Below are 23,977 nucleotides of genomic sequence, written 5' to 3'. Positions count from 1 at the left end.
AAAACGCAAAGCATACAAAACTCAAGAAAAAGGAAGACCAAAGTGAGGATACTTTGATCCTTATTAGAATGAGGAACAAAATAACCATGGAAGGAGTGACAGCAACATAATGTGAAGCAGAGACTGAAGGAATGACCATCCAGAGACTGCTTCACCTGGGGATCCATCCCATAAACAACCAGAAAAACCAGACACTACTACGGATGCCAACAAGAGATTGCTGACAGGAGCCTGATATAGCTGCCAACTGAGAGGTTCTGCCAGTGCCTGACAAATACAGAAGTACATGCTCACAGCCATCAATTAGTCAGAGCACAGGGTCCCCAGTGAAGGAGCTAGAGAGAGGACCTATGGAGCTGAAGGGTTTAGAGCCCCATAAGAGGAACAACAATATGAACTAACCAGTACCTCCAGAGATCACTTGGACTAAACCACCAAACAAAGAAAACACATGATGGATCTCATTGCTCTAGGTAAATGTGTAGAGGAGGATGGCCTGGTTGGTCATCAACTGGAGGAGAGTCCTTGGTCCTATGAATGTTCTATGCCCCAGTAGAGGGGCATGCCTAGGACAGGAGGAAGGGAGTGGGTGAGTTGGTGAGCAGGGGTTGGTGTAGTAAACAGGGGATCTTCAGAGGGGAAACTAGGAAAGGGTTTAGCATTTGAAATGTAAGTAAAGAAAATATCAAATAAAAAAGGCATTTGTTAGGATTTTATAGGATGATACCTAATTACAATCTTCATTGTTTTTGAATGATGTTTTTTGGCAGACACAGGTGAATCATAAAGTAATAAAATGAACATTGAAGGACCCCCACAGAAACCTATCCCCCAAAAGATTGTGGAATTTATTATCTCTACTTGCAGTTTCCAGTGATTGTATATTTGAAGGAAAGCAGAAGCATACACTGCTGTGTTTTCTGACAGCTTTTTATTCCCTTAGACTATGCTTTGATTTAATGAGAGCTATTACAGAAATACTGATGTATTTGCCATTAATGCGTTCAGCACCATCATCCACAGTATTTTCACAGTAGCTAAATATTTGACAGCAACGATGCAGCATGGGTAAGTTTTCCATCATTAAGTTCCTATCCAGACAGTTGGACATACTCTCCATACTGAATGTATGAAGGACTTTGTAGTTCAGTCTGGCTCAGAAGAAACTATGGAGCCCAAGTCCCATGAAGAGTGCAGAGATCCATCTGGGTCTGATATCTGTGGGCTTTCATGATCACACCTGAAATAACAAGGCTCTTAGAGTGAAGAGTTGGAGATCACTGTGTTAGTCATAAGAATAAATGCAATGTACTCAATTGTAACTGAAAGCTGACATTAAATATGTACTGTGTATAACCTTATCAAAATATCAAATTACTTAAAAGAACAATAAATCACCAATAAATAACAAAACTTTGAATGAAAACAAGAAAAACCAAATACCTAAACTAATCAAAACTCAAACCAAAATCAAACCACAAAAATTGTGCAAAGCAAAATTCTTAGTCTGCTCATTTTGTCGCACAGCCTTACAGCCTGTGGCTGTCCTTGTCAACTTAGTAGAAAAGCAGTTCCTGGAGGTAACAAACTTTGCAGGAGAAATTTAAGCAACACTCTCCTTTTGGAGTGTGGGTCTGAAGGATATGGCCTCCCAAGTCAAAGCAGAACACATGTTGTAAACTTGGATCCAAGGATTTACAATTTTGTTGACTGATCTCCATGTAATTATTGATGATGACCAATCAGGAAAAGAGAAATTTGCACTCAGATTCTTCCTGGATGCCCAGCAGCTCTTGATGTGTCTCAGCATTTCTCTGAGTCCCTTTAAATGTGCACTCTTCCTGGGCCAGAGGCTAGATGAAATTAAGGCCTGTTCATACCAAAGAAACAAAATAAAGGAGGAGCATACAGCCCATTACAGCCATGGTTATTAGGGATGAGAGGCAACAGTGGTGTATTTCCTGTGCACACTCAGTGCTCTTCCTCCAGCACTTCTCTTTGAGGGAGATCATGTCCTGGTCTGTGCCATGTTCTGCTTTCTGCTGGACTATTTCACAATTAGGGAAGAAAGAAACAAAGGCCAGTTAAGCATTTGTCAATTGAGCTGTCTCTCCCAGAACAGCTCTATTCAGCTGGACAAACCAACATATCCTATCAGCTGAGATCATAACGTGCATCCCAAGTGTCATAGAGCACCTGATCTTGGAATTGTTTCTCACCTTTTAAAAACTGCTAGAATTGGAACTGTCAGCTACACATTATACTGGAGTTCTAAAAAACACCACATTTCCCCAGTTGTGCGGGTATATTATATTGAGTAATAACATTGTAGCAATGTTTGAATGTGAGTTCAAGAGAGATGTGTGCAACCTAGAAACCATGTGGATTCCTTATGGGGTAGGAGCGTGCCCTGAACTGAAGTGAAGGCTATGATTATTTCTCCAGTGCAGGAACCTCACAGGGTTCCTCTTGTCAATCCCTCTATCTGCAAATAACCAGAGACACCATACAACACACTACCCATGGCTACTTCATGGGTCCTAGAATCTGCAAAAGTGTGCTAAATAAAAATATTACCAAGGCTGGGCAATGAACCTTAAAAGTGATGGTCATGAAGAAACAGAACAACACCCCTGTACATCTATGACTATTGCAGGGCATACTCTCAAACACACATAATATTTAGGTTTATGCAATACAAGCATATTGTATCGCAGTGACCTTTTTAGTTTCGCAGTTAATACAAATATAAAAATCTCCCAGGATACTTTGCAGGAATAAAAAACAAATCTTGAATGGGAAAGGTACTTAGTAGGCATAGTATATAGGCAGCGCAGTCAGTGATATGCTTTCCACTCATAAACCGGTCTGGGAATCAGGGTTCTTGTCTTATTATCCAATCTGGCTCAGCAAGTTCCCAAGGCTATGTAGAATAGTTTTGTTTCCCAGCCTAGGCTCACATGTTGGTGGTGGACCAGCCTCTTGTTCTCGTTCCCTGTTTCAGACTTGTCCTAAAGTAATCAGTTTCTTCCAATAGGATCTCCCTTTTCTATCACCTAACTGACTTGGTGTCCAAAGGCATGAGCCCAGAGTAATAGGAACTGTCTATAACCAGGATCCAAAAGAAACGTTTTCTCCCGAGAATGTGACTGTGTCAGGGCTATTTTGAGTAGGATAAGGCTGACTAGTTGAAGGACAAATGCTTGCATGGATTATTTCACACTGAGTTCATGGAAGGGCTGCACCACACAGGGCCTTTTCAAACTTCAGCAGATGGACATCAGGATGACTTCTCCCTTTGGGGCTGCTCTGAGGACCACTATAACCCTGAGCACCTAGACTCTGTGGATAACTCCTACTTGTTCTGGAAGCACTGGGTCAAAGAGGACTTCTTTTCCACTTTCTGAACATGGCTTCTAACAGACATAACCAGTTTTATACTACCAGAACTGTGTGAAGGTCCTCATTTCTCCCAACCCCCACTGAGGCTGATTGAGACACAGGTCGGAAAAACCATGTATACACAAAAAGAAACACACAGACACACAGTCACAGACACACACACAAGCACACACAGACTTATTCACATAAAATCAAAACTGAGCAGAAAACAATGAGGTATCTGTTATGGTTCAGGACCAAGATAATTCAGACTATGCAGAGGTAATGTTTCAAGGGAGACCCAAGGACTCCTCGATTATTTTAGAGGAAGAAAAAGCACAAGAGAAGTGGGGTCATAGTGGCACACTCCTTTAATCCCAGCACTTGGGAGGCAGAGGCAGGCAGATTTCTGAGTTTGAGGCCAGCCGGGTATACAGAGTGAGTTCCAGGACAGCCAGTGTGAACAGAGAAACCCTGTCTGGGGGGAGGGGGGGAGGGAAACATCTAACAATGGTCCAATTTGGGGGCATATATTAAGAAATTTTTTCATGAAGCCTCAGAAATCACACACCAAACCTGAGCCTGTGTGAAGCCTTTCTATCATCTCTGGTCATCCAGCCAACTCCAGACTCTAAGGCCCAGGAATGACCACTCCAACAGCACTCAAAGAAAATTGAACTGACAAGCTGCTACTCAGGCTCTCTCAGTGTGAACCAAGATATATGAAGCCTGAAGAGACCATTTTGAGATAGAGCAGAAAAGGGGGGAATAGAAAAGCCGCCAAAAGACAGTAATGAAATCCACTTATTTGTCAATTAAACTAGGCTGTCATCCCTGCAAACTATTTCCTACCTAGAATCTCACAAGTTCCCTGTAAAGCAAATGAGCTACAGGCCTTTACTTCTTCCCTCAAAGCTCTTGCTATTCTCAAGAAGGGCTCCAACACAGCACCCTTCAAACTTAAGGCATATAGTGTTGTGATGTCTAATCAACCTATCTCCCTTAGTGATTCTAGCAGAGCAGGAACATTTGCATGCCAAATATGCAGTTTCTTGAACCAGGCTACCTCCACAGAGAGCCCTGTAGATGATCACATAAACAAACACTTGGAGGAAACATAGGTGAGTGCCTGGAGAAGTTGGTGGACTATTACATTTGATTGTCTATGTTTATGTTTAGACATGAGGGCAATCTGCCTCTGATACACATCATCCTACCTGCTGTTCCTTGGGACTTGGGACACAGATGTTCTTGCTGGCCTCCTCAGAGAACCTCTTTTCTTCCCCACAGGACACTTGTGGCCAGCCTGCTCCACCAGCAGCCTTCTGTTCTCATTCAGTAATATCCTTACATTTTCGTGGAGTTGAGTGCACTCACGGAGGAGGTGGTCCTCCTTAATGCTGATCCACAAAGAAAAATTGGTGATTCCCAGCCAGATTCCATTGGCTTGCCACTCCTACAAGTCCTATGATCCCTGCAAGGGCCCTGATTCCCAGACAGCCCCCAGAAGAGTCCACAGTTACATAGGAGCACCAAACAGAGGCAGGTCATATCAAGATACCAGCCATATTCCACAGGACTCAACAAACTTCTAAAAACCCTGACACGAAGAGTACACCATATACATGACAGAAGAGGAAATGTTCCTCATGGTTGATTATAGGTCTGTGGTACCATAAAACCTTCAGCAGGGAGAGGGCTTAGCCCCTCTGAGAGAAGTGAGACGACCAAACAGGTGTGCAATCTTTACATTTTTGTTGGGAATCCTAGATCTTTTAATCTGTGGTCAGAAACCCAGAGGTTCAGGGTTCCTGGATATTCCCAGCGTGGTGGAAAAGTTTTCTATGTAGAGGATCTTGAATTTGGAAGAATAAAGATTGGAGGGTCTTGGACACTCTTCACACTTAGGACACCTGTGTCCAAGAGGTACAAATCCAAGACCCTTGCCTCAGGGCAGGGTTCCTAAATAAAAAACAGATAGCATAGAACCAGAACCCTTGCTTTTGTTCAAAGTCCTAAAAGGACAGAAGCATTCCCTGCCTAGTTCTGGGGGTGTCAGTTGTGTCACTGACTCACCTGTAGGAATAGTTATCTTCTATCAGTTCCTTGGAATACTGCATGGAACCAATTATGGACTGGATCATTTTATTCATATCCAACATTGTCTTCTCATGTTGTGATTTAATGATGTTGAATTCAGTGTTCATCCTGTGGCATGGCCCAAGAAGCAAATAATATGCTGAATTAAGGAATCAATAATCATGTGCAAACAGGCTATATCATGTACTACCCAAGCCAAGTGCATGCCACATCCTGGCTCATTCAAACTGGGTCCCCTAGGTGCTAATTAAACTTACTATCCTGGGCAGAGGACAGCAGAGCCAGGAGACCAAATGGAGCTAGCTGACCTTCAAGGGCTTCCCGGGCAAGCATGTAGGAATAGAGTAATTCTATGACAATTTTACACTACACTGTGCCACAGGCAAGGGTCCAGTAGATATCTGTAATGACTTTCCTCTTATTTTTAAGGCAGGGATTCTCATTCCTTGGTTCCTGTTGTTATGTGAATTCCCAGAGGACACAACTAGTATTTACAGGAGAAAGGCTTTATCACATCTCCTCCTCCAGGAGATTCCTGTGTGACAACAAGGAAACACCAGGAGCAAACTTCCCTGGTGATCACTTTGGACCTCTATGGACTCAACACTAACTGGACCTGCAAACTGTGCATCACACAAATCCTCAGACCCCATCAAAGGTCCCAAAGCCCCAGTCCTGAACAAAACACACACAACTATGTTCACACACACAGACACAATTAGAATGCCAAATAAATCCAGACAGGTGCCATCTCTCAGAATATAATGAACAATATCAGAGTAAAGCCTTGAAGCCTGCAGGCATTGCATTCACACACTGAGAGACAGTAAGTGTGAGCAGGACATTCTAGCTGTTCACAGAAACAATCAGAATGCAAAAACCCCAAGGTCAAGTACAAAAGAAGATGATAATAAACACACAGCACCTTGTTTATCCAACAATTAAACACCTGTCAGGGCTACTTAATTGAATGATGGGAGATGACGCACTCCATTCATGGAAGGAAATTGGGTTAACAGATGGCACAATACAGTCAACAGGGTACTGGGCATAATTCCTACCTGTAGTTCAAATCCTCATACATGTAAAGGTTCAGGATTCCACACATTTCCTCCATGTCATTGCTGATCTTCCTCATATCCAATTTCAGTTCTTCTAGTTCATTTCTTTTTGATCTCTTCTTAGTCATTTTGGAATTTTGGGTTGAAGTATTTCTAGCAGACCCTGCAGATAGGTAAACACAAAAGAATTTGCATACTTGATGGCCCAGGGGCAGGGGAGACCATTCTGAGTCCCAAGAAGAAGATGGAGGGAGAGAAAAGATAAAGACAGTGAATTCCTAAAAGAGCAGAAAAGCTATCTTCCAGCTGGTTTGCTAAGCTATGTTCCTCTTCCTAACCACCATTGTCAGACATATGCCACACTCCCTGTTACAGGCCCGGTTGCCTTGAAATGTATAAGCTGCCTCAGACATAAAGATATGGGGAACATTGTCAGGTCATATCAGATGGGACGCAGGGAAATCCTGAAGTTCATAGTGCTTAGCACTATCAAGCACTAATTAATCGTGTGTCTTCAAATCCAAAGTGTCTGAGTCCTCACCACATGACATGACCAGGGGAGCATCCTTCTCTGTTCTTTTCATCAGAGACTCAAGTTACCTACAGTAATCTGGAAGATGAAGTGCTTCAACTCCCTTCCATGAAAGGACACACTGTTATTCTCATAGTGCCCACTCCTGGCATTTTTTGCCACTCAAAATGAAATTAAATAGCTCCCAGAAAAGTAGCTGCAGGTTTGTCAATTCCTGGCTCTGTCAAACTAATCATCAGAAATTCTTGACTCTTTGACATTGACAAAGTCCAAGGCTTCAGCTTGTAAGACCTACTCCTGGAAGGCCCAGCTCAAGCCTACCTCTACCAGGAATTTCCCCAACTCTGCCCAGGACTCACTGTGCCTTCTCCATAACCATTTCCTTCTTCCTTTTTCATGAGAAAGGATTCCCTCTTCCTTCTCTGTTGGTCTGGTCTCTCCTTCATAGCCATTCTCTTTCTGAAATAGCCTGAGCAGCCAGGAAAACATTCCTGCTGGTGAACCCAGAGCAAACAGAAGGGATGAACCACAGGCAGTTGCTGTCACCACAACACAGGTGACAACACAGAAGATTCTAGTTCTATCCTAGATACAAGAGATTCTCCAAGGAAGGCATTACTGATGATGTCACTAGCAACTGCCATGACCTACCTGTTAACTAGTTCTGCCCAGCTTGGTCCTTTTCTGGGGTGCCTCTCCTGGAGCCTCTCATGGACCCGTGTGATCCCCTTTGGCAACCTCTCCTTCCAAAGCTGGAGAATTCTACTGCTTCATTAGATGTCATGTGCTTTTGAGGGGGAACGTTGCTTAGGACTCTGACATGCTTAAGAGATTTTGTTGGCACCCAAAACTCTAGGGACTGTGGATGTAGTAGATGTTTCACAACAGTAAATATACCAGCTGTGTCAATTCATGTGACATACACTCCAATTTCCCAGGGTTTTCCTGTCTCACAGAGGCAAATATCTTTCTCCTATAGGTTTAATTGTACAAAACATGGACAATATTTTCTAACGGTGTATTCCTTGACAGAGGGCATTTTTTCATATATATATATATATATATATATATATATATATATATACATGAGTTTCACAAAATCTCTGGTTTACAACCCTATCTTTTACAAACTTGCTGTCCCTTCTTCAAAACATTATCCTGCACATGCTCCCATTCTCAAATACAACCAGACAATTTAAGTGGGCAACAGAGAGTAGTGGTCATCCTGGACTGTACATTACTGCATTGTAGCCTCATAGCAATTACTTCTCCAATATCTGTCTTCCAGAATTGCTAAGTTGAGAAATGAGGGTGTTGCAGGTTGTAACGTCATACTGTACTCACAGCAAATATAATACTCAGAAGGTAGGGCTGGGAGTGCAATGACCTGAATTGAGATGAAACCTCAATTTTAATGTGTCTATAAGGTCAGGATGCTGTCCCTTTGGCATTATCATCTCTGGCTTTTGTGTTCTTATGCTGGCTTTGCTGAACCTGTGCCCCCTAACCTCACAGATTTAAGAGTGAAAAATCATGTATATCTTCTTTCAGAAAACATCTGAATTTCACTACCTTCTTGAGCCACACAATATCAATATGCAGAGCTCAAAAATCAGGGGGAGATAGGTGATGGCTTCAAAGATGAGGGCTTTTTCTTACAATTAGGGCGCATATTTTTTTCCAATGTGATTTTTCCTTTTCTCTTTCACTAAGGGTGGCTTGTGTGTTTGCTGGCCTAAAGGGTCCTGGTTCCGACAACATGGGGCTTACTCTATAGAGGCTCAATTTTACCAAGAAAAGGATTGTTGTAGAATCATGTCGTGACAGCAAGTAGTTCAACTACACTGTCTTAGGTCCAGCTGACCTGGTATAGGACTGACGACCTGAGCTATCTGAGGAAAGGAAGCAGCATGCAGTGTCACACAGCTCTCTCTGATGCAAACTGCTGGAATTGGAATAGGGATGTTTGTTTGTTTGTATGTTTGGTTGTTAATTATAAAAACAAAAAAAGTTAGCCACAGTTGGTACATGCCAGTAATCTCAGCACTCAAAAGGGTTTTAAACAATTGTTGTTGTTTGTATTCCTGTTGCTTTGGTTGGTTTTGTTTTGAACTCTCCCAGCTATTTGCACTGGACCCAGAATATTAAGCCCATGCTCTGTACAGTCCTATCATTTATGTTAATCAGTGATTTTATTCTTAGCAACCACTCCTGAGATGATCTCATTACTCACTTTCAAATAAAGAAAACAGTCATACAGACATTAGTTAACTTGTATGGTCTCACGTAATCAACTCATCATGACTGTAGAGTGGCATCCCAATCTTTGAAATACCCAAGCTTCTATTTTTGAGATGTCAGGCATCTGTGGAAGACTTGCTATCTGGTATGGTAGGGGACCTGGAATGGCTGCCACCTGAAGGCCAAAACTGCCCCTCCAGTGCCTCTGAAGCCTGAGGCAGAGGTCAGCCAACAACACAGGAACCCTTGGCCACAGCCAGTTCAGGACTGTACTTTGGATGAGCCCTGAGACCTGGATTAACAGAGGTTTCCAGAGTTCTGGTAAAAGTGAGCACAAACACTTAGACTTGAGGAGAATAATGGATCTATGGGACAAACATCTTTCTTTTTTATTTATCTTTGCTATGTTCCTAGTTTATGTCAATACCAAAGGCACCCTACTTTACAACATCTATTCTCTCTGGGTGTTAAAGTTATTGCCTGTGTATACACACTAGAGTTACTAGAACAATACATTCTGTCCAATTTTTTTAAATAATTAAATATATTTTATTGATATCTTTTTATTTATTCACTTTACACTCTGCTTTCTGCCCCCTGACACCTATATTCTTTCCCCAATATTGCTGGCTGCTTCTTTTCTGAGGGAATATGGGGCAGCTATCTCAGGTCATCCCTTCTTCTACCAAAGCTGAGTGACCCTGTCCTGGAGAAAGGTGCTGAGGGTGCTGGGAATGAATGACTTCTGCTTGGCTTTCTTCTTGTTCCACTTGGCTGTCTTTGAGCAGTTCTTGCAGAACTGTCCTTGAACTTGGTACTTCATCCTGATGGTCCGTAAGAAGCATTGGTTTTATTAATTATTCTTGAGAGTATATTTCCATCAAACCGAATCCCATCAGTATACTAACAAAGACAAAGGAAATGAGATATGAGACATCTATTCCAGGAGTTTCCAATTGTTCTCAGACCAGCAGTAGAGAAGCCCACAAAGCTGGCAAAGGTAACTGAGGTCACACAGGGACCTGAGAGCATACTGCTGCTTTCCTAAAGAATGTTCTAGAGGATTATTATATCTAAACTCCCATAGATTCGTGTGCACTGGACACCAAAGGGCTCAACATACTTTGCTTTTGTCACTCAGCTTCTCCAAGTATTAGAAGTCCCCCAATTTAGAGGGATTTGAAGCTATAAATAAGTCCCAGTGGCTAGAGGTACCTCAAAACAATGTGTAAGAACAGAGAACTGCTTGAGAATCAGAAAGACAATGCAAAGTCATAGTCCAATAAGAAAATCTGAGTAACAAGCCATCAAGTGAAAACTGAAAGTAGCAGGCCATGCACCAGTAAGGTTGGTCCTTGGCTCTCAGGTAGATCTATCTGAAAATTTCTGAGGAACTCCATTTTGATTTCCAGAGTTGCCATAGCACTTTGCAGTCCCACCAGAAATGGAAGAATGTTCCTCTTTCTTCAAATTCTCACCAACATATGTTTTCACATGAGTTTTTTTGATCTTAGCATTCTTCACTGGAAAGTATAACGCTGGACACCACCTCAGGGTCATTTTGGTATTCATTTACCTGAAAAAAAAGGACTTTGCACACTTCTTCAGTGCTTCTCAGCCATTCAAGATGCGTTGTTGTGAATGTTGTGTTTAGTTCTCTACCTCATTTTTAGATTGTGTTCTTAGCTCTTATGAAGGTTATCTACTTGAGTTCTTTATAACATAACAACAGAACCTGAGGAAATCCAAAACATCATCAGATCCTACTACAAAAGGCTATACTCAGGAAAACTGAAAACCTGTATGAAATAAACAACTTCCTAGACAGATACCAGATACCAAAGTTAAATCAGAATCAGATTAACGATGTAAACACTATCATTTCCCTAAAGAAATAGAAGCAGTCATCAATAGTCTCCCAGCCCCAAAAAGTCCAGGACCTGACGGGTTTAGTGCAAAGTTCTAACAGACCTTCGAAGAAGACCTGATTCCAACTCTCCTCAAACTATTCCACAAAATAGAAACAGAAGGCACTCTACCCAATTCTTTCTATGAAGCCACAATTACTCTGATACCTAAACCACACAAAGATCCAAGAAAGAAAGAGAACTTCAGACCAATTTCTCTTATGACCATGGATGCAAAAATACTTAATAAAATCCTCACAAACCGAATCCAAGAACACATCAAGACAATCATCCATCATGACCAAGTAGGCTGGATCCCAGGAATGCAGGGATGGTTTAATATACGCAAATCCATCAGCGTAATTCACAATATAAACCAAATCAAAGAAAAAAAACACATGATTATCTCATTAGATGCTGAGAAAGCATTTGACAAAATCCAATACCCATTCATGATAAAAGTCTTGGAAAGATCAGGAATTCAAGGCCCATACCTAAACATGACAAAAGCAATCTACAGAAAACCACCATCAAACAAAATGGAGAGAAGTTGGAAGCAATCTCAGTAAAATCAGGAACTAGACAAGGATGCCCACTTTCTCCCTACCTATTCAATATAGTACTTGAAGTCCTAGCCAGAGCAATTCGACAACAAAGAAAGATCGAGGGGATACAAATTGGAAAGGAAGAAGTCAAACTATCACTATTTGCAGATGATATGATAGTATGTATAAGTGACCCTAATAATTCCACCAGAAAACTCCTAATCCTGATAAACAGCTTCAGTGCAGTAGCTGGATATAAAATTAACTCAAACAAATGAATGCCCTTTCTCTACACACAGGATAAACGGGCTGAGAAAGAAATTAGGGAAACAACACCATTCACAAGAGTCACAAACAATATAAAATACCTTGGCGTGACACTAACTAAGGAAGTGAAAGATCTGTATGATAAGAACTTCAAGTCTGTGAAGAAAGAAATTGAAGAAGAACACAGAAGATGGAAAGATCCCCCATGCTCGTGGGTTGGCAGGATTGATATAGTCAAAATGGCTATCCTGATGAAAGCAATCTACAGATTCAAACTTCCAACTCAATTCTTCACTGAGTTAGAAAATGCAATTTGCAAATTCATCTGGAATAATAAAAAAAACCTAAGATAGCAAAAACTATTCCCAACAATAAAAGAACCTCTGGGGGAATCACCATGCCTGAACTCAAGCTGTAGTACAGAGCACTTGTGCTAAAAACTGCATGGTACTGGTACAGCGACAGACAGGTAGATCAATGGAAAAGAATTGAAGACTCAGTAATGAATCCATACACCTATGGTCACTTGATCTTTGACAAGGGAGCTAAAACCATCCAGTGGGAAAAAGACAGCATTTTCACCAAATGGTGCTGCCACAACTGGCAGTTATGTAGAAGAATGCAAATTGATCCATTCTTATCTCCTTAAACAAGACTCAAGTCTAAGTGGATCAAAGTACTCCACATAAAACCAGAGACACTGAAACTTATAGAGGAGAAAGTGGGGAAAAGCCTCAAAGATATGGGCACAAGGAAAAAGTTCCTGAATAGAACAGCAATGGCTTGTGCTGTAAGATCGAGAATCGACAAATGGGACCTCACAAAATTGCAAAGCAAAAGACACTGCCTCTGGTGCATTCTGGGGGTCCAGTTTCCTGAGGCTGCCTGTTTACATTCTTTCTGCCAGACATCAGGACTTCAGTCATTTTCCCTCTACCAATACCAGATCAGGTTTCCCTCTCCCCACACCAACTGCCCCCTACCATGTTAGGGAGGGAGGGAAGGACCTGGGAGGGAAAGTGATCCTGTTTGTTTAAAAATGACTTTCATTATGATGTGTTAGACTTAGGACTAGCTCTGGATGCTGTATGCTGGCTCTTATGGGACTCTGTTACAGAACACTCCTCTGAAGTGCTCTAGGCATCCCTGCAGCAGAGGCTCTGCCTGGGTTCATCCAGCTACCTCCTAAATCTTCTCTATCCAGAGAACACTATTCACTAGAAATAGGCAGAAACTGCAGAGACCCGGGTTCAAGGGTGGCAATCTCAGGTCTACAGGCAGTATTTCTCAATAAAAGTGTAGTTTCTTCCAACCATGGTTATGCACTCCTTTAAATCCCATCACTTAAAAGTTATAAACAGGAGCATCTCTGTGTGTTCAAAAACAGCAAGCTCATAACATATCAGAGAGTTTGGAATGGAGGAAGACACTCACTGAGTATCAAACATATTGTTTCCTGGACAGAAGGTCCTGAAGACTAGATCCATGTAAACTCTGATGTGTTCTCTTTCTGGCTGTGACCATCAGGTTGTCCATGAGCAGAAAGAAGCCCACAAAAGTCACTCCACAGGATCCTCCCAGGCTTTGTTCCTACTTCATCTGAGAGACAACCAAGCAAGACCAGATTTTTTTTTTATTGCTTGTTCTTCTTCTGCATGACCAGGTCCTTCTGCTCAGCAGTACTATAGCCTTTGCTCCAGACTATCCTGTTCCTGATAATTAGAATATATGTTCTTAGTGGAGGGGTATCAAAAAGCATGCACACACTGGATTAAAAATGCAAGTGTTTGCAAAGGATACCAGTGGTTGATGATCAGCCAGGCAAGCAAAGCAGCCAGCTTCTGGGCGAAAGAGCAAACAGTATTTCAAGACAGAGGCTGAAAATGAAACCCAATGAGACCTTCTAGAAAATGAAGAAAATGCATGAAAAAGTGCATGAAAAAAAAATACCACATGCCTATACTATACAAAAAAGAAAATATACCCACACACAAAAACACACATATCCGCAGCCTATCCACCACACACAGAGTATGTAAATGAGAGCAAAATACCAAAAAGAAAGCACCTCGTGCTGCAAGAACACATTCGTTTAGTTATAGCATACCAGCAATTTGAGCGGTATCTTACACTATGCTAAACAAAAGGTGGAAGATACAATTGCTATGGTGAGCATGCTTTGCTTGGCCAGACTATGCTGAAGTGGTTGCATAAAATTTCCTCTTGCAATCTTAAATCTCTGACACCATGACCCTAGCTTGTCAGAATCCCTACCCACATCCATAGTCATCCAGTCAACAGGAGAATGCAATCTACAGAAAAGGAGAATACTCCAGCCTCATTGACAAAAAACATGGCTAACACTCTGCTAGTCAGAGTTCAGTCAGTGTGAGTCTGTCCTGGGCAGATTAAAAAGATTGTCTTGAAATGTAGACAGCAAAGATGAGAAATGCCACATGTCACCCCAAAAAAGATGACATCAAGAACTGCTCATTTGGCATTTGCAAAGGGATTCCCCCCACCCTTGCAAGCTGCTTCTCACATGTGAATTATATGACTGATGCCAAGCAAATAAGCCACAAGCCCTGACTTCACTCACTTAAAGCTCTGTGCACTGAACCCTGTTGGCGTGTGGTGTATTATTGAACTGTACTCATCTTTGGGCTGAAGTATTAAGCAGAGGTGGATTTGCTTGCTGATAATCCACTTTCTCACAAGAAGCTCATTCCCCAGAAATATTTGTGCTTGGACATAGACCTGAACAATTGGCTGTCATGAGGTATGTACTTAGATTGCTGTGTGGATGAGTAAGATGATGGATGAAAGCACAGGTAGGTGGATGAGCTCGTCTAGAAGTTACAAGGGCAGATGGAGCTAACCATTAGCCTGACAAAGCTGCCTGTCTCTACCTGTTGTTCCTGACTCTGGAAGTCACTGGCCTCTTCCTATTGGTCCTTATGGAGCCCCTTTAAGTCCCACAAGTACTGCAGCACCAGTGCCTCATCTTCCAGCACTTTCTTATTCCTGTGCCTCCTCAGCATGTCTACCTTCTTCTTCAGCTGATTCAGTTCCATCAGAAGGTGGCTCTGCAGGTTTCTGCAAACACCCAATGCATACAAAGCCCCTGCTATCCTTTTCCTATTAACTTATAAGAAACACCATCAACCCCATCAGACCCTGGTTCTCAGGAAGACCTAGATAAGAACTCAGGACATCTAGGTGAGCTGCACTCAGAAAGCAAAAATTAGAGAACAGCAAATTCCAGAAACACTCATGCTACTTCCAAAAGTCCCAACACTAAGAGGGATCCATGTTTCCTAAAAAGAAGAAGTGGACTACAGTTGTCCCTATCTGTCCATCCTAATGGAGAAACATCACGAAGGAATGGGCAAAGGCACTATGAATTGGAAAGGAGAAACAAGGGGAACACTTGCTATATATGGGTCTGCTGGTAACTAGCTCTCTACAGATCCTGACTCAGCCCCGGGGGTCAAGAAGACCTCACATGATACAAATAGTTCTTCTGTCAAGACCAGGGTTTCTCAATTTACCAAATGCTGTGGATGCTTTAATGCAGTGACCTCCCAACTTAAGCTTATTTTAATTGCTACTTGGGTACTATAATTTTTGTACTGTTATAAGCCATAATAGAAGTGTCTGAGATAAAGGATTGTCTGATACACAACCTCTGTGAAAGGGTCCTTTGACCTTTTTTTTTTACCCCAAAAAGTGTTTCAACCCACAGGTTTACAACAGAAAAATCTAAAGGCTCCTGTGTGAAGTGGCAGAAAGCAAGAACCAGAGGTCGAGAGTCTCCTGTGCAGGATCAAAAGCAGAGATGGCAATTCTACAGCTCATGTGCTCCCAAGCAAGACAGACAGTTACCTATAGCAGCCTTTCTCTTTGCCAGGAATTCAAATGTCTCTGAGGCCTCAGTGTACACATTCTGTAAGCTCTGCAGGTCCAACATTACCTGCTTAGTCTCCACTTTCAATTTTTCATAGTAAGGATTTGATCTGTGGTTGGGCCTGGCCCCAAGAGCAAAGAGTCCCAAGAACACAGGCTTCAAGGGTCACCTGAATCCAGGATGGATTCTGAACTATCCAAGCTCACAGTATGTTACCTTCTACCTCCTATGTACTAGGATCATCTAAGCTTATTAATCTTGCTATCTTGTCCAAAGGTCTCCAGAGGCTGGGTGTCCAGGTGGTTAGAGTTCTGGTTGTTTGAGCTCCCGCATAGGCCTGGAGGGACAGACGAGGTCTCTAAACTCTCAGTAGTTTATGGCACAGGTGTGGGTATACAGAAACTATGAGGACATTTCTCCTTTTTTTTTTCTTTCAGAACAAGGACTCTTGATCTTTGGCCTAGTCCTATGAATTTGGCCAAACTATATAATCCACATTTCAGGGAGAATTACCCAGAATGAGGAGGTCATGGTGAATTCACCACAGAACTCAAATATTTCATCAAGTTGAACACATAATGCAAGTGCATTGTTGCTTGAAGTATGGTTTCCAGTCCTAAGCATTGGCATTGTCAGCAGACTGTAAGGCAGGCAATTCCTCAGGGCCTAGCACATACCCTTATGACCAGAATATAGAGAGAGTCACACACACACACACACACATGCATGCACACAGAATCAGGGTGTATTTGCAGGGAGAATGAGAAAGTACAATTGAAATAGAATCCAGAGGAAATGCAGAGGACATTCTGTTTATAAGGCCCAAAATCTGAGAAGAGTATTAATGAGCCCAAGACCTTCTATCATGTATCAGGATGGACCAAATGGGACCAAGCTTTCCTGGTGATATAGCAAGCTTCAGCAAGCAACACCTGCCAGACAATTACAAAGCTTTGCAAACAAACAAACAATGAACTCAAGCAAGCAAACAATCAATCAAAACCTCACAGCAACTAATATCTCACTCAAACGGTCACATGTCAGTGCCTCTATCAATACATGCTGAGACATCACATCCTCTTCAATCCCTGAGTGGTAGGATTTCATTTTCATATAAAAAAAATAGAATACCCTATGTCCGCAGCTCACTCCTGCTCTGACTTCAAGTTCAGCCTGTGAGAATGTTTAGGGAGAAAAGGTTGGGCACAGTGACACCCTGGAGTTACAGTCTCCCAGTACCATAAAATTTAATAAGAATAAATTGTAGGCCATACCATAGACCCAAGAAATTGACCATGATGTTTGACAGAATGAAAAATACCTCTTGTGCAAAGCTTTCTCACTGATGAAGATCAGGTGATCTTGTAGCTCATTTTTCCCACTGGTCATCGGCTGACTGATTAGACTTTCCACTTTCCTCACCCATCTTCTGAACAGGAGTGTTGGGGATGATGGTGGTACACCAGCAGCCCCTATGGGTAGATGAACACAAGTGAATATGCATACTGTCAAGGAACAGAGCATTGACAGAACACTGAGTCCTATACAGACATCTGACAAAACAGGAATGCATGTGACCCAGTCATTCCTCTTTCGCTTCACTTTGCACATGCATCATGTGACCAAGGACAGGATCCTCAGGCCTATTCATAGCTGCGTATGATTTAATTAGGCAGTACTGTCCATAAGCTTGTGGTATAGAAACCATCAGAAAATTATCATAGCCCACAAGCACCAAGATGGTGTGGAGATGCCCATATCTCCTGTCAGGTCACTCTAGAAACAAGACTATGGATGGAAAAACAGTGCAAGAGCACAACGAGTTCCCAGACTCACCAAGTCAGCTGCGTGAGAGCCCAGTGTGCCCAGAGTTGGCAAGAAAGCACCAGTCTCTACTCTGGCTCACTATTTTGACAGTCCAGTGGCTAGACTAGAGAACAAACTGATACCCACACCTGCTACCTATGTGGGCAACTTTTAGGGAACACTGTTCAGAGACGTTCTTCTGTGACATCTGAGAAATGAAAGGTCTTCCCTGGGAAGCCAATTTCTTTCCTTCTTAGGAGAGCTGGACAGACAGTTCACCTAATGGAGTCCCTGGGGTAAAGGACAGTGATGCCCAGCCCTGAGGTGCTGACATCTCACTCACAGTCCTCTGCCTGCTGCTGCTTTCACTTTTGTCCCGTTCAAACCCATTTCCCCTGTAAGAGCAGAAGCCTGAAACTCCCAGGACAACAGCTTTGGCCTTAAAACTTCATTGATCTGGGACAAACTAATGTCCTGTAATCATTGACAAATTCAGGATCCATGACAAGCAGGGAAGGCCAGAAGCTTCCCAGAGAGACTAACTACTGAGTCCCAATTCCTGAAGACCCAGAAACAGACTGTGGTCTCCTTCAGGAATTTTCCCATCTTCTGACCAATACTTATGGTGGCGCATTTTCAAGGACCATTTATTTCTTGATGCTTTGGTCTGAGGGTCAAGGGTCATCTTTCTTCCTCTCACTTGTGTCCATTCTTTCTCCTAAGTAGCATCCTTCCTCTAGCCAACATATCTATGGATGATTAGGAAAGGCAGTGCATAAAGTGGTCCAAGTGCAGTTGGTGTTGCCACAACACAGGTGACATCTCAAACCATGCCAGGCCTCTCCAGGATACAAAAGAATGTCTAGGGAAGGAACTGCTGATGTCATGGGGAGCTGACACTGCAACCATGCTAACTAGCTCTCCTCACAATTCATGATGCACTTTCCAGGAGCCACTCCTAACACTGAAGGGAATCCTTTCAGTACCTCCTCCTTCCAAAGACCTCCATTAGATTGGTTGGAAACTCATTACTAATTCCCCCATGGGGAACTGATTGTTTATTTTCAAAAATTTCCCCAGGAATGTTTCATTTCTTTCTCAAAATTCCCCTATTCATCTAAATGTGAAATAAAATACTCCTGAAAATTCAGATTAGGATGAATATGGATGCAGAAGGAACACCTGCCTCAAGTACTGATGCTTGGAAGCACACCCAGGAAGAGCCTGCCGGGCCTTGAACTCACAGATATCTACTTGTCTCTGAGTACTCCCAAGTGCTGAAATTAAAGGCAGGCAGAACCAGGCCAGGCATTCCCATCACCTCCTTTCTCTCCCCTACTTCAACTTGTGTCCCAACATTTTCTTTGGTCCCTACCTCTAATAGAAAGCAGGGCAGAAGGTACTTGGATTGTAGCTAATGGCTCTTTTACTGTCATTCTCTTATGAAGCCTGGACCACATGTGTGCTGTTAGTCAATATGATCACATATAGCTTCAAACATTAAAATATACCCTTTGTTACAAGATCCAATCTTCTTGAAACTCAAACTGTGTTCACTGAAAAATACATCATAGATGGGAGAGAGGGGAAGAGAGAGAGAGAGAGAGAGAGAGAGCAAATTCTTGCATACATGTTGCCACATGCCATGATAACACAGTAATCCCATTTAGTCAAGTTTGTATGGTAAAATATTAAATTCCCTATATTTAAATTTTAAGAAAGTTTTTTGAAAAACCAACTCAGAACTGGAATCCCAGTGAAAACAGGTTTGCTTTCTTTGTTGTTCTTTCATTTTGTTTTAAGAGAGTATGGATTTATTTTGGTTCAGAGTATAAATATATCTTGGTGGGAAAGGCATGGAGCTGGGTCTCTAGTTGTGGTTGCCAGAGCATGTACCAGCTGCTTGTTCTGTGCCACCTACTAGGAAGCAATGGGGGGAGGGGACACACACAAAGCTTGAAAATGAGAGTCTCTGAGCACACAGAGTTGGGGCTTCAAAAAGCTGTGATTCTACTGCTTAGATCTGATATCTCTCTCTCTCTCTGTCTCTCTCTCTTACTCTCTCGCTCTCGCTCCCCCCTCTCTCTCTCTGTGTCGGTGTGTCTGTGTGTGTCTGTGTGTGTGTGTTAGACAGACAGACAGACAGTGTGGCTTCTTAAAATTATATATAGACTAGCAATTAATGTTGTAAGTATAGCATGCCGCATGACGGTCATATCGATTCATTCTGAAGGAAACCAGAACTCACTTCATTCAGATTCTTGAGATCCCTGAATCAAAGTTAAAGACTCTGATTTTGGGGAATTTGATGATGCCTTGTACTCTGCTGAAGCAAGAGCAGGGCATGCAGTTTCAGGCCTGCCTGGCCTACCGGGTAAATCCCACAGCAGCCTGTCCTACAGTGTGATGCTCTGTCCCAAACATAAACAACACAGATTCGGATGGACCCAGTGTTCCTTCAAAACATATTTAGATTAAATCGTCAACCCCATTGCACCCCATGCCAGAAAATTTAACATTTAAAGCTGTTTCCTCTACTACATTCTTGCTTTCTCTTGAATACACTCCTCTTTTAGTCGTTCAGGTAACACAACTTTCTTATGTAGTTATATAAAGCATTTGAAAAATCCTTAAATATTGTAGTCATTACACAAAGTTCTGAATAAAATCCCTCGTGAGAACTTTTTATGACACATACTTGGATAGATGTCAACCTTCAGCTATAAAGTAAGGTTCTTGGGGACAACGCTTGTCTGAGAGTTAACAGCTTGCCCAACAATCTCAGAACACGACAGGTGTTGGATAAGAATATGTGCTGAACTAATAAAATGCCTTAGCCACTTACATACGCCAAGTTTTGAAGAGTTCAACATTTAGCCACTGCTCCTGCTCCATCTCACATCTCTGTGAAGGTTTTAGCTTTAAACGTTCATGTTGCGAGACGAGTACTGAAGATTTTCTAGGAGAATAAGAAAGCACTCTGTTTCTTAGCACTTTGGAGAAGAAAGCCGGAGGTTCTCTAATTTCCTAACTGCGGTGAAGTCCTAGCATTCAGCACCCAAAAAGCACCACACATAACTTGGAGCTTCCCGCTGTACGTGGTGGAAGCTGATAAGATTTTATATAGTAAAGTTCAAAACAGGTCGCTGGATTTCATTCCCAATGATCTAAAATGTCAAGACTGAATTGTATGTTTAACCAAGAACACCTTACTCCCTAATAATGATCGCAATAGAACACGAGCAGATGGGCTACCTAACGTGCAAACTCACAAAAACAAACGCAGTGGCAGATGGATCAAAGTCGAAGGACACTCGTGAAAGGTCAGGAAGCAGGAGGCAGTAAATTGTACCCTGGCAAAAGGGCTGGAAGTCTAAGGGTAGGAAAAGAAGCAAGCCTGGCCCCTGACCTACAAGCTCTCAACAGGCAGAGGGCGCACCTGAGCAGACTCAGGAAGTCCCTGGGACAACTTCACTGGAACAGCACCTCAGCAGGGATGAAGCCAGAAATTTTAGACCAGGCTTTTGAGACGGTTCACAACGTCAATCAAAAAGGAGTAAGAAATACATAGATAGGGTATGCAGGGCCAAAATTCATTGCCCACTCAAGATTACAAGGGTCTACGCAGGGCGGGGATTCCTGCGAGGAATCCCTGAATGGATGGATGGATAACAGAAGGTTCAGTTTGAGGTGCAAGAAATAAGTTAATGGATTTTAGGGAATAAATCCAAAGACCCCGACTCGCATCTTCTCACAGGCAACACTGAGCCCCAAAAGTGACTCAATCTGCGCGTGGCGTGTGCTGTGAGGTCCAGGGGAAAGCGAAGTTATCTGGGGCTGGATCCCTGGCCAGGTCCTTGACCCTCAGAACAGTTCAGGGCAGCCTAGGCTACCCGAGTCGGAGGCGTGGCTCTGGGCTTCTGGCAGCCGCGGGCCTTCCCAGGCGGCGGTCCTCGGGAACCTGCGTGCCCAGGTGACTGCCAGCTCATGGTCAAGAGGTGAACCCCCATCTCCTCCTGGCCGCACCCGCTGACCGCGCAACCCAGCCCCCTCCAGTTCCCTGACCTCCATGCCACTCTAGGAAATAAAGTGCAAAGCTGAGAAAAGGATGAAGCGCGGAAATGGTCCTCTCCGGATCCAGAGGCGGACCAGACAAAGGCGCTTCGGGCGGGGAGCAAGGAGGAGCCAGGGCGCGGGAGGAAGCGCTGTCCCGGCTGGGAAGCAGCTGGGGACCTCATCCCGGACCGCTTCCGGAACGGAACCTGGCCGGGACGTCGAGGCGGGGAGCAAGGACAAGCGGGAGGGGTGGGCGCGGGCGCGGGCGCGGGCGCGGTACTCACCGGTTCCTCCCAGGCTGGGCTCTGGGATCCAAGCACGGGGCGCACGTGCTGCGGCTCCATCCTGCGGGCCCGCGCCCGCTGACCGACGGAGCCCAGGGACACGGCGCTCTCTGGCTTCGGACGCCTTCGCCACCCCCCCCCCCCGCCCCCCGCGCCGGTCCCTTCCTCCACCACCACCTCCGCAGCCGCATGAGTGCAGCTCCATGGCGCGGTGGCGAGCACTGGGCTCCTCAAGCCTTTGCTGCCTCCCATGGCCCCAGAATCTGCCACCCCACCCCTCTCCTGTCTCTGCCTCCGACCCCCTCCCCTTTTCTCCCGCCGTCTGCCCCTTCCCCAGCGACCCCTCCCGGCCGGCGGCCCGGGATGCATGTGACCCCCCCTGCCAGGCCATATATGGCGCCGAAAGGAAAGCAGCCACCAGGCGGTCACAGGCACCTGGCGGTGGTGCAGCTAAAAGAGGAAGCTTCACCAAGGACCCAGGCTCAACAGGAGCATCGGGGATGTCAGGGGCAAGTAGCTCAGGAGGGTTGAGCAGGACCTGGCCCCTTTCCTTCAGGCATTCCTTGCCTCGGGTGCCTGTAGCTCCAGGTGGTTGCCTCCTGAGCTGAGCCTGGAGCCAATTGCCCAGGACAGTACCTGGCTTCAACAGAGCAAGGCTGTGCTTTGCGCCCCTGAGCCGCTCCCAAGCACCTATTCTGGCAGCTGGGATGTCTGGCTGGGCTGGCTGGGGAGCCCTGCTTTTGTTCATTTTCTATGGATGAAAGATTTTGTGAAAAGAAAACCAGCTAAGGAGCAGGTCTGTGGTTCCCTGTGAGCTCTCAACTCAAATTAGGGACAGGGGCAGTTCAGAGACAGCTCAAATGTCAACTGTCTCTCCTGCTGCTCTCTGGGAAAAAGAAAATGAAAATTGCAACTAGCAAGTTTTTCAATCATCTTTTCTGAAATCATCTTTACTGGCAGTGGAGACAGTTTCCATCTAGTTGCAAACAGAGGAGTGACTGCATTTGCATGGATCATTTCCTCTCTCATGGACTTCAGACTCCTGCATCTCCTGGCCCTTAGTCTGGTAGACAGATGCATTCACACGTTTTGAAACCGAGAATTCAAAACACATACTTGATCCAGCATGCTCCCACGTCATACTAACTTCCAAGGCTAATATTCCACTGGAGCTACACCTATAAAGGTCACTAAGGATTGTGGAGAGAGCTAAGCCACTGGATGGTTTCCAGCCCTCACTTTCTGTGACTTGACTGACTAGATTTGCATTCCTGAATCTCTCCTTTAAAGGGGCCTTGGAATGTTGGGTCCTCTTTGTTTGTGACTATGCTTTGTTCAGTGGCCTCTTATCTGCTGCCTAAGTAGCCTGTCCTTCATTTACTTTGAATGAGGGTTAAGTGGGGTGAGTGAGCAGTCTACAAGTTCCTCCCTTGCTTTTAGTTAGCAGCCAGATGATAACTCACAGATCTCCATCATTCTGACCATGCTGCCTTTACCTCAGCACTGGGATCACAGATGAACACTGGGGCTCACTCAAACCCAGCCCTTCATTCCTCTAGGCCAACTGAGCTATCCCAGACCAGAAGCGAACTGCTGGTTTTCAAGCATGTTGTTACATTTTTTGACTTTTCTTTTTCACTTGGGTGTCTGTGTCTGTGTGTGGGTTTGTGCACAGCAGTGTGAATTCTCATGGAGGCCAGAAGCATCCAGTACCCCTAGAGCTGGAGTTAGGAGGCACCCAGTGTGGGTGCTCCAAAGCAAACTCCCTGCTTTCAGACTCCCAAACCCATCTGGCAGAATGAGCAACCCAACTCCAAAAAGTTGTGTTTCCTCTCTCTCTCTCTCTCTCTCTCTCTCTCTCTCACTCTCTCTCTCTCTCTCTTTCTGTCC

At 43.9% G+C, this 23,977-nt stretch overlaps 1 protein-coding gene and 1 long non-coding RNA gene across 19 annotated transcripts in view; one reads left to right on the top strand and one right to left on the bottom strand.

Moving 5' to 3' along the window:
• Positions 1–23,977, top strand: part of Gm26552 — a 116,695-nt gene that overhangs the window by 50,533 nt on the left and 42,185 nt on the right. The gene's annotated exons all lie outside the window — the stretch shown is intronic.
• Positions 913–23,387, bottom strand: Gm3317 (predicted gene 3317). Of its 16 annotated transcripts, none has more exons than NM_001242941.2 (5): positions 7,434–7,563; positions 6,543–6,705; positions 5,458–5,589; positions 4,599–4,781; positions 913–2,047 (listed from the first exon to the last, which is right to left on the bottom strand). In NM_001242941.2, exons 1-5 carry the CDS (start codon positions 7,561–7,563, stop codon positions 1,972–1,974), a joined length of 684 nt encoding a protein of 227 aa, NP_001229870.2. In that variant the 3' UTR covers positions 913–1,971. The 16 variants fall into 16 exon arrangements, 11 of the variants coding, with proteins under 11 accessions (NP_001229870.2, XP_030103806.1, XP_030103812.1 ...); XM_030247946.1 differs by lacking the exon at positions 7,434–7,563 and adding an exon at positions 22,088–23,387 and having other exon boundaries at positions 1,972–2,047; XR_003950896.1 differs by lacking the exons at positions 913–2,047; positions 4,599–4,781; positions 5,458–5,589; positions 7,434–7,563 and adding exons at positions 13,469–13,633; positions 17,263–17,413; positions 22,088–23,030 and having other exon boundaries at positions 6,666–6,705.

The sequence above is a fragment of the Mus musculus genome, chromosome 14, assembly GCF_000001635.26.
Source record: "Mus musculus strain C57BL/6J chromosome 14, GRCm38.p6 C57BL/6J".
Lineage (NCBI taxonomy): Eukaryota > Metazoa > Chordata > Mammalia > Rodentia > Muridae > Mus > Mus musculus.
The sequence above is the reverse complement of the archived record's forward strand: the minus strand, read 5'-3'. Positions and strand labels throughout refer to the sequence as shown.

What these genes read in the sequence shown, in the direction of transcription:
- Gm3317 (XM_030247946.1), bottom strand. Translation starts at nt 22,835, where the DNA reads ATGAACAAAAGCAGGGCTCCCCAGCCAGCCCAGCCAGACATCCCAGCT. An exon ending in GCCCAGCCTGGGAGGAACCG is followed by an intron (nt 6,706 to 22,087) that starts GTGAGTACCGCG and finishes ACCTATCTGCAG; the next exon opens with GGTCTGCTAGAAATACTTCA. An exon ending in TATGAGGATTTGAACTACAG is followed by an intron (nt 5,590 to 6,542) that starts GTAGGAATTATG and finishes GCCATGCCACAG; the next exon opens with GATGAACACTGAATTCAACA.